At 44.2% G+C, this 14,731-nt stretch overlaps 1 protein-coding gene across 3 annotated transcripts in view; it reads left to right on the forward strand.

Annotated features, from left to right (window-relative positions):
* LOC104320698 (mitogen-activated protein kinase kinase kinase 3-like) overlaps nt 1-14,731 on the forward strand; it is an 83,121-nt gene that overhangs the window by 27,432 nt on the left and 40,958 nt on the right. For all 3 annotated transcript variants that reach the window (XM_069778282.1, XM_069778285.1, XM_069778284.1), the window contains exon 3: nt 11,222-11,331. In XM_069778282.1, the coding sequence (XP_069634383.1) occupies nt 11,222-11,331 (110 nt within the window). The remainder of the gene's footprint in view (nt 1-11,221; nt 11,332-14,731) is intronic.

The following is a 14,731-nucleotide window of genomic DNA, read 5'->3' on the forward strand; positions in this document are numbered from 1 at the left end:
GTAGATGCTGTGGGAGAAGAAGCATCGTCCCATAAAACCAAAGAGCCCCTCTATTTTTTTTTTTTTTTTTTTAATGTTCAGCGGAGCTACAGGCATACAAAATTTTCTTATATGTGGTTAATTTTGCTTTTTAAGGGTCTAGCCCCTGCTTGCAGCTCTCCTAGACTAACTTTAATCTGCAAAAACAAATGAGAAACAACAGGTTTGTCCAAGAGCAGTGTTAGGTTTGTGGTTGGACTCAATGATCTTAAGGGTCTTTTCCAACCTAAATGATTTTATGATTCTAAGAGGCAGAGATTTAGCATGGCTTATCTTTCAGCACTCTGCTTTTTTAGGAAAGCCCTGATTCTCACTGCTGTATTCCTGTCTCTGCCTCTCATCTTCTCAGGGCTGCAACTGGGAGCCACCCAGTGCCGGAGCCTGTTTGGGGCTGGGAAGTCTTTGGCAGCTGGAATGGTCAAGGCTGGGTTAAGTTTCTCTTTGGTGCTCCACAGGGTAAATGCTTGCTCTTTGGCTGACAGAGACTTGCTTATTTAATCTTTGCTATGCCTTAGATCTCTTTACGAGTTTCGGTAGCAGGGGACCGAAGTGCACTCTCGTCGTTCCCTGCACGCCCTCAGATGGGTTTGCAAACACACCTGCCCGCTTCGCAGCCAAGTTTAGAGGCACTTAGAGGCGAAGCGGCTTACCCAGTTACACCTCCGTTAGCCAACACAACACGTCGCGGCCCATGCTTTGGCACTGCGTGTGCGGGTATGGCCGAATTCCTCCCCCGCAATGGGGCGGCCTTGTCTGCTCCCCTTGTCGGGAGCAGCCCAGGGGGTAGGGGATCTGACTGGGGGCCTGCGAGGCGGCACGGACGGCAAGCTCCGATTAGCTATGGAGGGTCACAGGGCAAGGCGTGGGTGCTGGTCTTGCTTAGTTGACTAAATACAAAAATCGTCTCGGGAGCGTAGAGCTCGTCAGAACTCCTCGTGTGGGTCCCGGCCCTGCGTGGTGTGCTCGGTGCTGGGGACTGATGCGGGGCTAGGTGCTGCCACTCTTTTGGCAGCAAAATGACACCTGCTAGGGGCTGGAGAAGTATTTGAGGGGTGACTTCTTGGAGAGATGGTGGGTATGACTGGCACGCCAGGGTCCTCTCCTGTCCTGCATGGCCTGGGGACACAGCTGGGCCTGTGTACCCTGCTGCAGCCCTGGGTGCCATGGTGGCCCGGGCCTGGTGGCTGGGCCTGGGCTGAGCCCCACTGCCCTGTGGTGACGGGGTGCAGGGTCAGTCAGCAGTTGCTGGAGAAGCACTGAAATCCTTCATATCACTGAAAACTGGTGTGTTTTTTATTATTGAACCATCACGGGTTGTGCTGCAGGATCCAAGTCGCTGGCTGGATATGAGGGGCAGCACCTGTTTTCCCCAACTCTGCCCTCTTCAGCAAATCTTCCCCCCACACACACCAAATGCCACCCAGTTTTAACCCAGATGTTTGCCCCATTAGCCGAGGAGGGTTGAAGGGTGTGGGGTGCCATGGCTGGACCCCACAGGTTGTTACAGGGCCCAGCAACACTGCGCTGCTGGAAGAGGAGGGGGGCTGTGAGAAGGAGGGAGGAGGGCCATGTTTTGTGCCTGAGCCTTTATCTGAAAGCCACAGGATAAACACCACAAGGGCAAAGATTTTTGTCCATCTCCAAGCTGTCCAGCTCCGACACACACCACAGTGCAGCCTCCGAGCAGTTCTCCTCATCATATAACGCCGGGGAGTTTATGTGCCCTCGTCCCTGAGCTGCTTTACCCTAACCAAATCTGGCTGTCAGGATATTGCACGGGCTGTGTCTGGGGGGAAAGTGGCTTCTTAGCCAGGCTTTGCTACCCTCCGTGTGTGCAGGGATGTATGGGGGACACGTGGTGGCGAGTGTGCACGGGGATGGGGCCCGTGGAGGAGGGCAGCGTGTTGCAGAGCATGGGAGAGCTCCGCCGGTGGCTCTGATCCCATGGAATTTTACTGCACGTGGTGCTGTCAGAGAGATGGCTATTTTGGGAGTGGAGGGTTGTAGTGAGCTGCAGATGTAACCCCGCTTTTCCCTCCCTGCTGAGCTAAACCGAACACCTTTTGGATCCTTTTCCATTGCAAAGGTTCCTGTTAAATCTCTGGGATGAGGGTACATCAGTATTGTGCCACAGCTCTTCACGCTCATCAAGAGAAATTTCTTGTATGATTTGTGGCTTAGCCACTGAAACTTTTACGTAAGTGATAAAACTTGCCAGTCAATGCTCTTGAGAAGTGTTGGGTTTGGTATTTGCAAGATCACTCAGTGTTTTAAGGTATTGCTCTCACCTTACCTAAACCAAGGTGCAGTCCCAGTAGTGTTATGTTAGCTTTTGGTTTTCCCGGGGGAAATTCAGAGGGCAGTTGAAGTTCTTCGTTATCTCACACCCTGGATCTCAAATACGTTATGACATAACATATTTATTTATTTGCTAGTTTATTCTCTCTTGCTGTTTTCTTAATGCCTTTATAGACATGTTAAGAGCCCAATCACTTAATATTATATTGGAGGTGTTTGCTTATTTGTGCACATGAGTATTTTGGGGACTGGTTGGGTCTTGTCATTGTGGTGATCAGAATTAGTTACATGTGTGATATACAGTTTTACTAATTATAATTTAAAAAATAACTGGTTTAGCTTTTTTAAATAGATTCTTGCCTTCTCCCCCAAGCCCATTCCTGAGCACTAATTTCTGTCCCCTTTTGCAAGGGGATGTAAAGGGAAGGGTTGTTTTTGATCTAAGCAGGTTCTCTGACCTGTTGACTGTGCACTTTTACCAATGGTTGTATGGGTCACCTGAGTGATAGCATGGGGTAGAGGTAGAATAGGAGGCAGGAACTCTCAAAATGAGCTTTACCTTTGAAAAAAGGGTCTGTGAGATAGTATAACTGTACCCTAAACCACAGATGTTTTATTGGGCATTTGATGTGATGGACATCTGTAGATGTCAAACGCCTCTGATGGATTTGGTTTTGTTTCTTTTCACAAAGCAGTTACTGGTTGTGCTATAAAAGAAAAATTCAAAATCCAAAACAATGTCATTTATGGAGAACAAGCGTTTACCATTGATTTGTCAGGTAAAGTATTAATAATCTTCTATACCTATTAGATGGTGCACCCTTAGCATCATAATTCCTTGATAAGGAGAAACATGCTTTCAGGAAACCCCAGCACCCCACAGCATTACCTATGTGAATCTGTGTATCCCAAGCTTACGACGTCAGTGAGCAAAGTCCTGCCAAGAAATCCTGCATATCAGATGGGTCTTTCCTCACTTCCTCGTGTATAATTGCTCTGTTTGACCTGCTGAGCTGTGCCCTGCCCTTGAGTTGTACACAGGAGTGACCTTGCCATCCCTTGGGTGGGGTTGCAGGAGGATGAATGACAGCAGGATCCAGCTGCCAGCGAGCCTTTGCTGACTTGCAAAGGGAACGTGCTCCACTGGTGTGTCTGCTTCAGTGCATGGTAATCTGGACTGGGGGAGGGTAATTGGATAATTTTTCTCTTTATCACACTGATCCAGACAGTGGCAAAAAGATTTGTGCATGTAGGTTTAATTTACATGGAGGTTCATCTGCATCTCTCACTAGATGGATGCATACAGTAATCTGTTTTGCCACCGGTAATTCGCAGACAGCCCTTCTAAGGGGGATGAATTGGAAAACAGTATTTGTACCTGCCTACGAGAGTGTCTGGGTCCCTTTACTTGCTTAGAGGCTTTTGTTACGGTCCAAGTCAAGCTCTTGAGCTTCTAGCTCACTGGTCTCCTTCCTAGTATTGATTGGGACAGTCACTGTGATGGTGTTTACTTACAAATTGATCCCATATGCCATTTAGAATCATGGAATCATTTAGATTGGAATAGACCCTTAAGATCATCAAGTCCATGCTGTCTTGGTACCTCTGCCCCTGGTATTTGGTGCATGGCCTGATTCCTGGTGGCAGTACATGTCTGTTGATGGTGTTTGCAGGTACTGAAGAAACCCAGAAGCCCTGGTTTTCTCTTCATCACCAAGCTTTTTTTCTGTCTGGCTTTTGGAGAAAAGGCAGCATTTGCCTTCACAAGCAAGTTCTTTGACACCTGCTTTCACCTAGGTTAGTGTTGTCTAGTTCCCTGGACCACGAAAGCAAACCCAGGACTGGTATGACATTGACCTTCTGATGAATGCAGTGGGCAGTCCAGGTTGCTGTTGGTCCAGCAGATGTGAACTTTCACTGTAACGTGTGGGCCAAGTTTGCTGTTACCCATGCTTACATGGCAAATAGAAATGAAAAGGTGTTGCGGCCATTGAACATTACATGCTACTCTGATGTTTGCTCTGCTCTTCATAAAGAAACAAAAAAGACAGACAACTGGAAAGAGCTGTAGGAATGAATTAAGAATTACTCTAATGTAAGAAGTTTTTTGTTTCCATTTAGTTAAATGAAGAAGGGTTAAAGGGGGATGAGTTTGCAGTCTGTGAATACCTGCAGAAGATGTGGGGGGGGATTTCTGTTAATAGAGGGGGGTCTCTAAGATACTGGGATATCAAGATCTAATGAGTAGAATATTAAGCAAGCTATACTCAAACTGGAATTGAGAGAGATTTGTTACAGAGAGGTTATTGGAATAAGTGCATGAGCTCTTCAAACACACTTTCTGATCAGCTTTCTGAAAGAGGCTGTTTTGTGTGATTCCAGGTCAAGATTGTGAGGTAGAGGCTGCTAAATGAATTTCTGTGGCCTTTGTATACAGCCAGGAAGGCTAGATCAAGTTAAGTCCTTTCTGAATTTAAGCTCCATTTAATGTATTTAGCTCTGGCTGCAGACTTGTGTAGTCTTGAGCAAGACTTTTGTCTCTCTCAGATTTCCGTCCATCAAATGAGACAAAAAAGACAGCTCATCTCTCTTTCTGTCTGACAGTTTAGCTGAAAGTCCATCAGGACAGGGACTGCCCTTTGCAGGTACTGAGTGATTCTGAGGAGGTGTCTTGGCTTTCAGTTGAGGTTCTTTCTGGTAAATGATAAATGTCATATACCAGTTAATCCAAAAATTGTGTATTTTCAAAAAACAGAGAAAATGAAAGGCTGATGTCCTTTGCAGGCCAGAGTTAAGATTGTCAGTGTCATAGTCATGTAGTTCTGTATTTCTTTCCACTAAGTTTTATTACATTTAAATATATTTGTTACTATATGTTCAAAGTCTTGCCTTTTGAAAGGGCTTTTACTGAAAGTGACAATGTTTCTGTGAGGCTTCCCATCCTCTCTTCATCCCCTCTCAGCCTTCACAGAACTTTTCCCTCTGCCCGGGGATATCCCCAGCAGTTGCATCACCTTCCAGAGAGGTGGATGCTAGCGATGAAGGGTGCCGCTGGAATTTACACAGGCACAGTGGCTGAACTGGGCTATCAACATCACGGTTGCGAAAAGCACAGTGGGATCTTTAGTGACCACAAGTGGTCACATCTGTGGTTTTACGTTGGATCCAAGCGGAAGTGTATGTGACAACGTGTGGCCCCTTAGCTATATGCTCCAGCCTTGCTCAGTGATGACTCAGAGGACAATATTCTTCCCTTCTGCAACGCCCAGGATTTTTCCCTGACTTTTCCCAGCCCTAGCTCTGCCTGGTGTGTGCGAGAGGCCGAAATCAGAACTTGCCATGTTTTACAAGACTCTGTTTTACTTCTGTAGGCTTTTCTGTGTGCTTCATCCAGCTGGTGCTTTTTTTGTGTTGATGGAAGCAGCTTCATGGAACTACCGTAAGCTGCCTCTTAGTAATGACCTATTAGTGAAGCCAACAATAATAGCACTGTCTAGACCATCTGAACAGAGCTAAATTATTCCTTTGTCCCTTCTTCATTTGCTTTCTCTCCTGCCTGTTGAATTGTTTTGGGTGGTCCGTGTTGACCTTCAGGCTTGCTATTTCTCCCTTGCTTCCCCCCTGCTGCCCCCTCATTCGGCAGTAAGCCTGCTGTAGCAAGACTGAAACTCCAGGTTCCTCTCTCCCGCACGCATGCTGGAACTGAAGCCATGTAGCAGCGCCGGAAACATGTATATGAAGGGCAGAGAGATGTGTCATCTTGTGGCTTTTTAATTTCACTTCATAGTTGATTTTGCTAAGTGCTGAATGTCGTGGATTCACGTTGGTAGTGCCTGAGATCTGTGCGTCTTAACATCTTACAGAACTGCAAACTTGATGGGAGAAAGAAGCATACTGGTTTAGATATAAGATCCTGCCAAAACGGATTGGTGTACTTTATAAAACCAACCTTCCCATGTCCACTGTAGCTCCGCTGGTCATTGCTACCTGGGAATGCTCTTGGCTTACTTCTGTGTGTTCCTCTCCTCTATGTGACTGTGGATATTTACCTTTGGGAAATTAATATCTTTGAGACTGCTATTATATTTGGTTGAAAGTGGTCCTTGGTTGGATGGGCTGGCAGTGTGATCGCATGAGCTTTGTCACAGGAAGCTGATTTAAAAAGCACAAAATTGGGGTGTTGGTGGGAAGTAGGGAAGAAAGAAATGAGCCTCCTACTAAGGGAAATAGCTGAAAATAAAGTAAGAGCCGAGGATGGAAGAAGAGACACTGGGGTCAAAGGGAAAGTGCTAAACAGAATTGATTTTTACATTTCATTTTTGTTGTCTGTGTAATCAGCTTTTCTTTGTCCTGCTCTTCCATCATAGAAATATTCCTCATTACATGCTGTGCTGGGGAGAGAGCAGGCTTTGTTGTACAATTCGTCCTGTCAACCTACAATGCCTTAAGTGAATTTGTACAAAACAGTCCAAGAGTGAAGCTGGGCCAGAAGTTTGTTCAGGAGCAAGAACCTGCTCACGTTGCGCAAAGTCAGTGGTTTCCATAAGCCTCAGAGTCCATCTGAACTCTTGTGGATACTTCATTGGTGTTGTGCAACTTGCAGCTGTTTTGTTCTGAAGCTGCAGCAAAGCCTGGGAAGACGTTTGCTGTGTAGTCTCAATGCTGCCTTCTCAGAAGGCTGAAGCATACTTGGGTCCTGCCAGTGCTAGATCAGGAGAAACCGATCTTGCATGTCCCTTGGGCATGGGATTCCTATTGATTCCCCCATTTTCTCCCTGGGACAGCCGTCCATCCTGCACCCTCTGCTCTCTCAAACCAAGGCAAACAGAGAGCAAGCAGCCTGTGACAACTCTTTTGCTGGAGAAGCTTGTGAGTGGCATTTGGATTTAATTATCCAGTAAGCTTCAGTGCTTGTTTGAATTTGACTGAACTGGCTGAGCTGGCTGCTTGTTTCCATGGAACAAAGTTCTCCACCCTTCTTGGGAGTCAGCTTGGAGACCCCAAGAGCAGTAATTAGGATGGGCAAGAGGCTTAGTCTGGAAAGCATCAGTCCCTGTGCAAAGCTGTCATGGAGAGGACTGGGAAGTGTCAGTTTTGCAACCGATGATGCAAATTGTGCTTCTGCTCTGAAGTTGCTTCAGAGCATGGTATGGGTTGGTTTTTTTTTTTTTTGCTTTGTTTTGAACAGTTGAGACTTTGGTCGTAGTCCCTCTGAAATGGCAGTTCCCTTGGACTAAAAATGCACTGTTAAAAGTAGTTAAAAAGCTACTTAAGCACATAGAAATACATTACTTCAAGGAAATTACATATTTCTGCTTGTGCTTAAGTCATGTTCTTTCATGCTCTAGCAGCAGAAAACGACCTTTCCTGCTCATATAGGAAGAAGTTTTCTTACCTTATTTTGTAGCAGTGATGGCATGGATGTGTATTTTGGTTTTTTGACAAGTAACACTTATGTTTCCTAATAAAAATTATCAAATGCTCTTCAGAATGTTGTTTGGCATCAGCTTTTTAGTAGATGGAGGAACAAAGATGCTGAGTTAACAGCCTAAATACAAGAAATATCTTCTCTTTCCTCCTTTTTTTTTTTTTTTGTTCTAGTACCTGATTCAGGACAGCTGCAGCCCAGTTTTACAAGACTGATTCTAGGCTGATTAAGTTGATGGTTGGATATTTCTGAAAATGGGCTAAATTTAAGCAGTTACTGAAAGTGAGTGCATGCTTCTCATTTTGCTGTCTTGGGAGAGATGCAAAAGGACGCTTCTGGCAGAGATGTGTAGCCTGACTTTCTAAGGAAATGTGACTTTCATAATCATGCAGGTGGGGGTTGCAGTACCAGGAATTTTTAAACCTGTATTTGATGAACTCAGAAGACCACACTGCAAAAAGTTTTGACAAAATTGATGGGTAGGTAGAGGAGGAAGGCTCCGTTACTGCTTTGAGGGCAATGTAGTATAAACCCAACCTTTCCTGGACATTGGAAACCCCTCAGTGTTTAAGGAGATAACAGAAGTCCATGGGAAATTGGCCTGCCTTGCTTTGTCAATCAGTAAACAACTTGCCACAAGTTGGTTTGAGTACCCTGATTTGGTGACCTGCATAAGCCCCATGTGGTAGGATAGGCAGCAAGGACATCCAGGTTTTCTGTACACCCTGCAGAGGTGATTTCCAATCACAGTCTCTCTGCATTTTGCAGGGTTGCTCACTTCCACCTTCCTTCTAGTGATATTACATTGCAATCTCTTGTGACTACTGTGCATATGAGTGACAAAGTAATGTACCCTGTAGGAATAACACTGAAGCAGTGACCCTGAATACTCACTCGTCTCTAGTGGCAATAGTGATAGGATCCACTTCAGCTCGAAGATCTGTCTTTTTTTTTAATGTATTCAATGATGCCACGTGCTCAGCAGACATCCTGGCAAAAGCATGGTTCATGCTGTTGCTCTCAGCTGCATGGTTAATCCTCACGGGCACCCATGGGAGGTAATGAGAGCTGTCTGGGATGTGGTCTATGGGGCACTTGGGCCAGTTCTTGGGGGCTGCCAGGTCTTTCTCTTGGGAGGAATGGAGGGAGCAGCTTACAGTCACTCCAGAAAACTTTGAAGTTACTCTGTCCCTGTTTGTTGGTATATTATTTTTTTATTATTATTACTACTGACCTCCAGCAAACCCTGCTGTCCCTCCTTGGGACAGGCAGTGCTGAATCTTAAAAGTTCTGGAATATTCTTGGAGGGCACCAGTGTGTTAACCAGAGATGCATCTCCTAGCAGATGCTGCCAGGCACGTCCAGGGTGGTTTGGAGGTGGGAGAGCGGTGGTGAATCTAGTGGTTTTGCTAGCAAAAGCCCAGCTCTGCCACTGCCTGTTGAAGCCCTGTTTCCCCATGTCATTATGGACTGTGTTTTGTGTCAGTGAGTTCAGGAAACTTTTGTTGTCTCTCGGGTTGGAAAAAAAGAAAGGGGTGAGGGATATTTTAGAGATTATAGCTTTGGTGGAAAATTCCTGGAGGGCGGTGTGTGTGGTTTTTGTTTTTGTGTTTGTTTTTTTTTTTAACTTGTCCTTCCCCCCCTTTCCCTTCCCCTCCACAAAAAAAGTGGTTTTTTTCTTCTTTTTTGTGTTGGTTTTTTTCCTACTACAGAATCTGTCTGGAAAACTATGCTTGTCACCAGAGGTCCCTTTTAACAACAACAACAACAAAACCCAAACAAAAAACCCAACCCAAACCCCAAACTATGGGAACATTCTTGTTGGGTTTTTTTTTGTTTGGTTTATTGTTTTTTTTTGTTGTTGTTGTTTTCTTCCCCTGAACTAGAACTGAAAGTTACCTTTTTCTTGAGTGTTTTCTTGCAGCATTTCAGGTTATGCTCCCTGCCACCCCTCTGGAAAAACATACCTGTGTTTTTAGTGGGTAGGGGAATGTGGAAGAGAAGACGAATTGCACTTTAATGTACTTTGATATGAATTTTTATTATTTTATTAATTATATATTTAATTTTATATGTAGATATATATTTATATTGTATTTTAAATATTTATATACACACGCATTGCCTACAGGAAAATGTAGGCATTTTCCTAATGCTCAGTGTAGGCACTAGAGCTCATTTCTGAGCTCTAAAATAAAAGTGACACTGGATTTTAAACATTTTCCCCCATTTTTCCCCTTATTTCTTTAATGAGATGGCTCTGGGTGCACAGCACGGGTGAGAATGTTTTTTCTCGCATCTTTTGTTTTTTTTTCACCGCTTCAGTCCTGATACAACCCAGCAGGAGGAGTGGGAAAAGACAAGATGATGTATCTTGAATATGAGGATCCAGGACATATACCTCCCTGGGGAAAGAACCTCAGTATTTGGGTCCAATCCTGGATGATTTAATGTAGTTTTTGTTATCTCTCTCATCTTTGTGAACTTGGAGTTAAATCTGGCTTGGCGTAGGGGTGGCTCTATCCCTGGAGACACTCAGTTTTACACAAAATGTGGTAGCTGTATTTGTGTTTTTACAGTACTAGCTGCATGTGCCTGATACCTGCCTGTCTTGATTGTATCATGAGCGTGGAGCATGCAGCGGGTTCTCACACCCTTCTAACAAGTGTGCCATGCCCTAGGTCTTGATAGGGTTTTTAGTGCTTGCGGTTGGTATTTTGCAATGTAATAGTTTATAGCTGCTTTAAGAGACCACAGCCATAGATGTAAAATTGTTGAAAAGGAGGAGATTGGTTTCAGATTGAATGGGTCCTTCGAAGTTTTCTAGTTACTGCAGAAATTGGAAATACCATGTGGACTCTCAGCGTGTCTCTCTCTTCTAGCCAGCATAGTTGAGTTTGTTACCTCTTCTAATGAGTTTTTTGCCCTCTCCTGTGGTTTCTTACTGGCTCTAGTTTTGAAAATCAGTTGTGGTTCTTGAGCATCTTTAAATGAAGAGGGTGGAAATGAGGAGATGAGCAACTGTGTTTGTACTCCATCACCTGCTGTGTGAGCTTTCTGGGTCCTGAAAGGTTTCTGTCCTGTAGAGTACCACCTTATACCTCGCAAACTGGATCCAGCCCCCTGGACAGTGGATCTGGCCTATGGGTCTCTCTCCAAAGGACCCTATGGGCAGCAGACATGGGCTATGAGCTGGAGAAGTGGTCGCCCACAGTCAGCTACTGGCTTTTCTGAGGATCTGTCTCACCTGTGATGAAGACAGCTGTATTTCCAAGACACGATGGGCTGGCAGGGACTGTGGTGTAGTTTTTGAATGCCTCTCTTAATAGGAAGGCTAGACACTGTGTCTTTTGACCCATTTGGGTTGAAAGATTGTATTTGCAATGCTGTATTTTTACTCTGCAGTTCCAGGGGTGAGGTTGCCTTCCACACTTCAGTTCTCTCCTTCTTTTGCAGATGAAGAAGAAGCTCTGAACTCTATTATGAAGGATTTGGCAGCGTTGGGCAAATGCGGGGGGCTGCTGGACAACAACAGGAATAAAAACAGCGTCCACTCCAGCAAACAGGTAAGGCATTGCTTGAGTCCACCCTAAACTCCAGTAGACCAAAGAGCTGGGCATGGTGCTTACCATGCTGGGAGAACAGAGTTTAAATGTTAGAACTGAAGTTAGCAAGTGCTGCAGGAGCTCAGCATGTCAGAAATAACATAATTTTACTGAGGCATAAAATTTAGGACCCCTTTTTGAAGAGCTGTAAAGAAGCTACAGGCATTCCCCCTATCACAGAGGAACAATGGAGGAGCAGAGAACAGTGATACTCCAAATATAGCATATAGCAATAGAGCCTGAAACTGGTTTTAAATCTCAAATCCCACCCCAAGGCACTTCTTTCTCTTGCTTAGCACTGAAAGTAGTAGAACTTGTTACAGGCTATGCAGTTTTAAGATTTGGATTAGTCAAATGTTTCCTGTTGACAGCATTGATGAAATACAGTATTTATCATGTGCACATTTTACTTCAGATATTTGAAAGACAGACTGCTAAATTTGAGCTGTAGACACTCAGGTTCTTTTGGGACGAATAATGTCATTCTTATATAAAGTGTTTAAATATTAATTACTGGTGTTTATGCTCCTAAACCCAAACATTTTGGCACTGTTGCACATTCAGAGTTGATTTGGTGAGCAAAAATGTTGTCCCTTGAGCAATGTCAGAAATTATTCGCTGACATAGATATAATAGCTAAAGTGGATTTAATAGCTTGTTTGTGTACGGAACAAATATTACGTGAACACGAAAGCTGTGAAGAAAGAATTCAGTTGTCAGAAAAGGAAGAAAAAAAGAAGGGGAAAATAATTAAGAGGACTGGGATGCTGCTGGAGAAGCAAGCGAGCAAATCCACTTGGAATTCTAGTGCTATGGATTAGAATAAGCTTGCAATCAACTTTGCAGTTGCTGAATGCCTAGCAAGGAAGAAAACAAATTGTCATTTACTGTCGTCATGCATATTTTAATGGCACTTGTGCTACTAACAAAGAACTCTGGACGCAGAGGGGAAAGATCCTTTCCCGAATCCCTCTAGACTTCCTAGACACATGCAGACGAAAACACGTGCGCACGTAGCATGTCTGTTTTAAAGTGTGTCCTGGCGGTAGCAGCTGTCCAAGTTGAATCACTGGATTTGTGTTCAGCTCATGCTGAAATAAGTCCAAGATGTTTACAAAACTGACCAGAGAAATTCAGAGCTGGCTCTCTGCAGCTGCAGGCAAAGCAGACAATCCAGCGCAGCTTTGGATGGCTCTGAGAGTAGCATTTTCTGCAAGTTGATGGGTGGGGACCATACCAAGCCGTCTTGGGTTGCTTTCAGGATAGCAAAGCTTTTTAGACTTCTCTTAAATAACATACTTGTTTTCTCACAATGGGGGAAAATCTCTGCTGTCATTTTTGAAAACTGTTGCTGTAAATGCAGCAGATGATACACAGTTAACCAGATAATTAGTCAAAAATAAGGAAAATAATAGTTTTCGTTGGCTGAATTGTTATCTACAAAACTTTTCATAAAGTTGACGTCTTGCAATCAAATTCGTATCCACCGCCCATCCACTCTGTATCTTCGTTTATAAGTCACCAATAGAGTTACGTTGTGCTCTGATATCAGCGTTAGAATTGTTGGCTGCCACTTGCGTTTAATTTTATTATATTAGGAATCAAACTTTCCTTCCCAATTACAGCATTGATGCTTGGAAAAACATTGCCTCCTTTATGAATTTTCTTTTTATCCATAAGCAGACCAGCCGTAGCTGCGTGCTCGTTGTTACTTAGAGCTTTCCGATGGAGGAGATGCAAATAGTCAGCATCTTGCTCTACTCGCGCATCCGGGGTTGAGGATTCAGACCAACAGGCCCCAGGAGATGAAGGGCGTTGGAGTATGTTGAATTGTTGCTTCACTAAATTGGACTAGCTGGAACAAGTCTGGCTTGCGGGAGGATGGGAGTCTAGTCTGTGAGGTGGGGAGTGGCCAAAGTAGGTGGAATTAGTGGGGACTTGGTTCACGTTTGCAGCTCAGAAACTTTTAATTGACTTGTTTGGGTCACTTTTACTTTTTTCCTTGTTTTTTAGCACAGAAATTGATTGGGGGAAAAAGATTGTTTTGGAAATGCTGTTGTCATGCCTGTGATTTGTTGTTCCTTTGGTACTTGGTGTTCCCTTTTTTTTTCTTTCTTTTTTATTTTTTTCTGTGATCACGTTGGCTGGTTGGAGTGAAGGATGCACTGCACAGTCTTCCATCTTGGAGAGGGGGAGTGAGGCATGGGGCATTTAGATGCTAAATTTTCCTCTTGGGAATCTTACTGTAGGTGTCTCTTATGAGGCCCTGCAGCAACATGCTCACATTGAAAAATTTGGGTCTGGACGTTCAGTTGTTGGATTAAAAAAAAAATAAAATCTCTTTCTCTGTGGAAAAATGCTTTTTTGAGGCATGGGAATCCTTCAGTCAGTGTTCCAAATTTCCACTGAAAAACACTTTAAATAAGAATGTGTTGACTAACTAGCCTGTCCCTTTGTGGCTTGCAGCAGTTTTTTGGTCCACAGAGAAACACGACCAAAGTGTTATCTCATCCCTGTCTCCTGGAGGGGTTCCTTTGTTCTCTCTTGACAGAAGTTGAAATTTGGAGCCTGCCAGATAGTATTCCTGGTAGGCCTGGGCCACACAAGAAAGTAGTCTGTGGTGGTACGTGCTACACAATATTTTTTCCCAAAAATATCGACAGTTTTGCTTCAGATCATCTTATGAAATTAACATTCTTTGGCAAATTGTGTAAAAATCTTTCTTTTTTTTAGTTTGCTTTCCTTACAAATGAGTTGAGGACTAAGGCTGAGTTTCTGGATGTCTAACGACTCATGGCAGAACAAGCTGGAAATGAGAACAGCAATATCTGGTGCACGGTGCAGATAAGTTTCCTCCCTTAGATTATCCAGGCAGCTGGCAGCAGATGTGATGGCTGAGCTTGAATCTCCTGAGTCCTGGTCAGGTGTGTCAGCCACTACGTGATGCTGCCTTTCTGCCTTGTGAGAAAACAGTGTAGAGGGATAGAGATGGACACCCTTTTCCTTCTGCATGTGAGTCACAATCTAAAAGGGAGCCGTTCTTTGGGAGCAGGGGGATCATCCTGACGTTATTCCTAGTGCATCCTCTGCACTATTATTCCTCCGTTATTCCTTTTATCACTCCATTATTCCTTGTGCATCCTCTGGCATGGCTGGAAGGAGTCCTTTCAGGCAGTCTCCTGGACTGAACAGACAAAGGAATTTGTTTATAGCAGTGGCTCTGAAGAGAGGAAGGAGGAGACAGCAGAATAAAGATCTGCACTGTGGCACTGTGATCACTAAGGAAAAAGATGAGTGGAATAAGAAGGGAAACCACAAAGAATTAGAAATCCTAAACGAAAGCATGGAGGAGAAAGGAGCA

This window comes from Haliaeetus albicilla, chromosome 2 (genome assembly GCF_947461875.1).
Source record: "Haliaeetus albicilla chromosome 2, bHalAlb1.1, whole genome shotgun sequence".
Taxonomy (NCBI): domain Eukaryota; kingdom Metazoa; phylum Chordata; class Aves; order Accipitriformes; family Accipitridae; genus Haliaeetus; species Haliaeetus albicilla.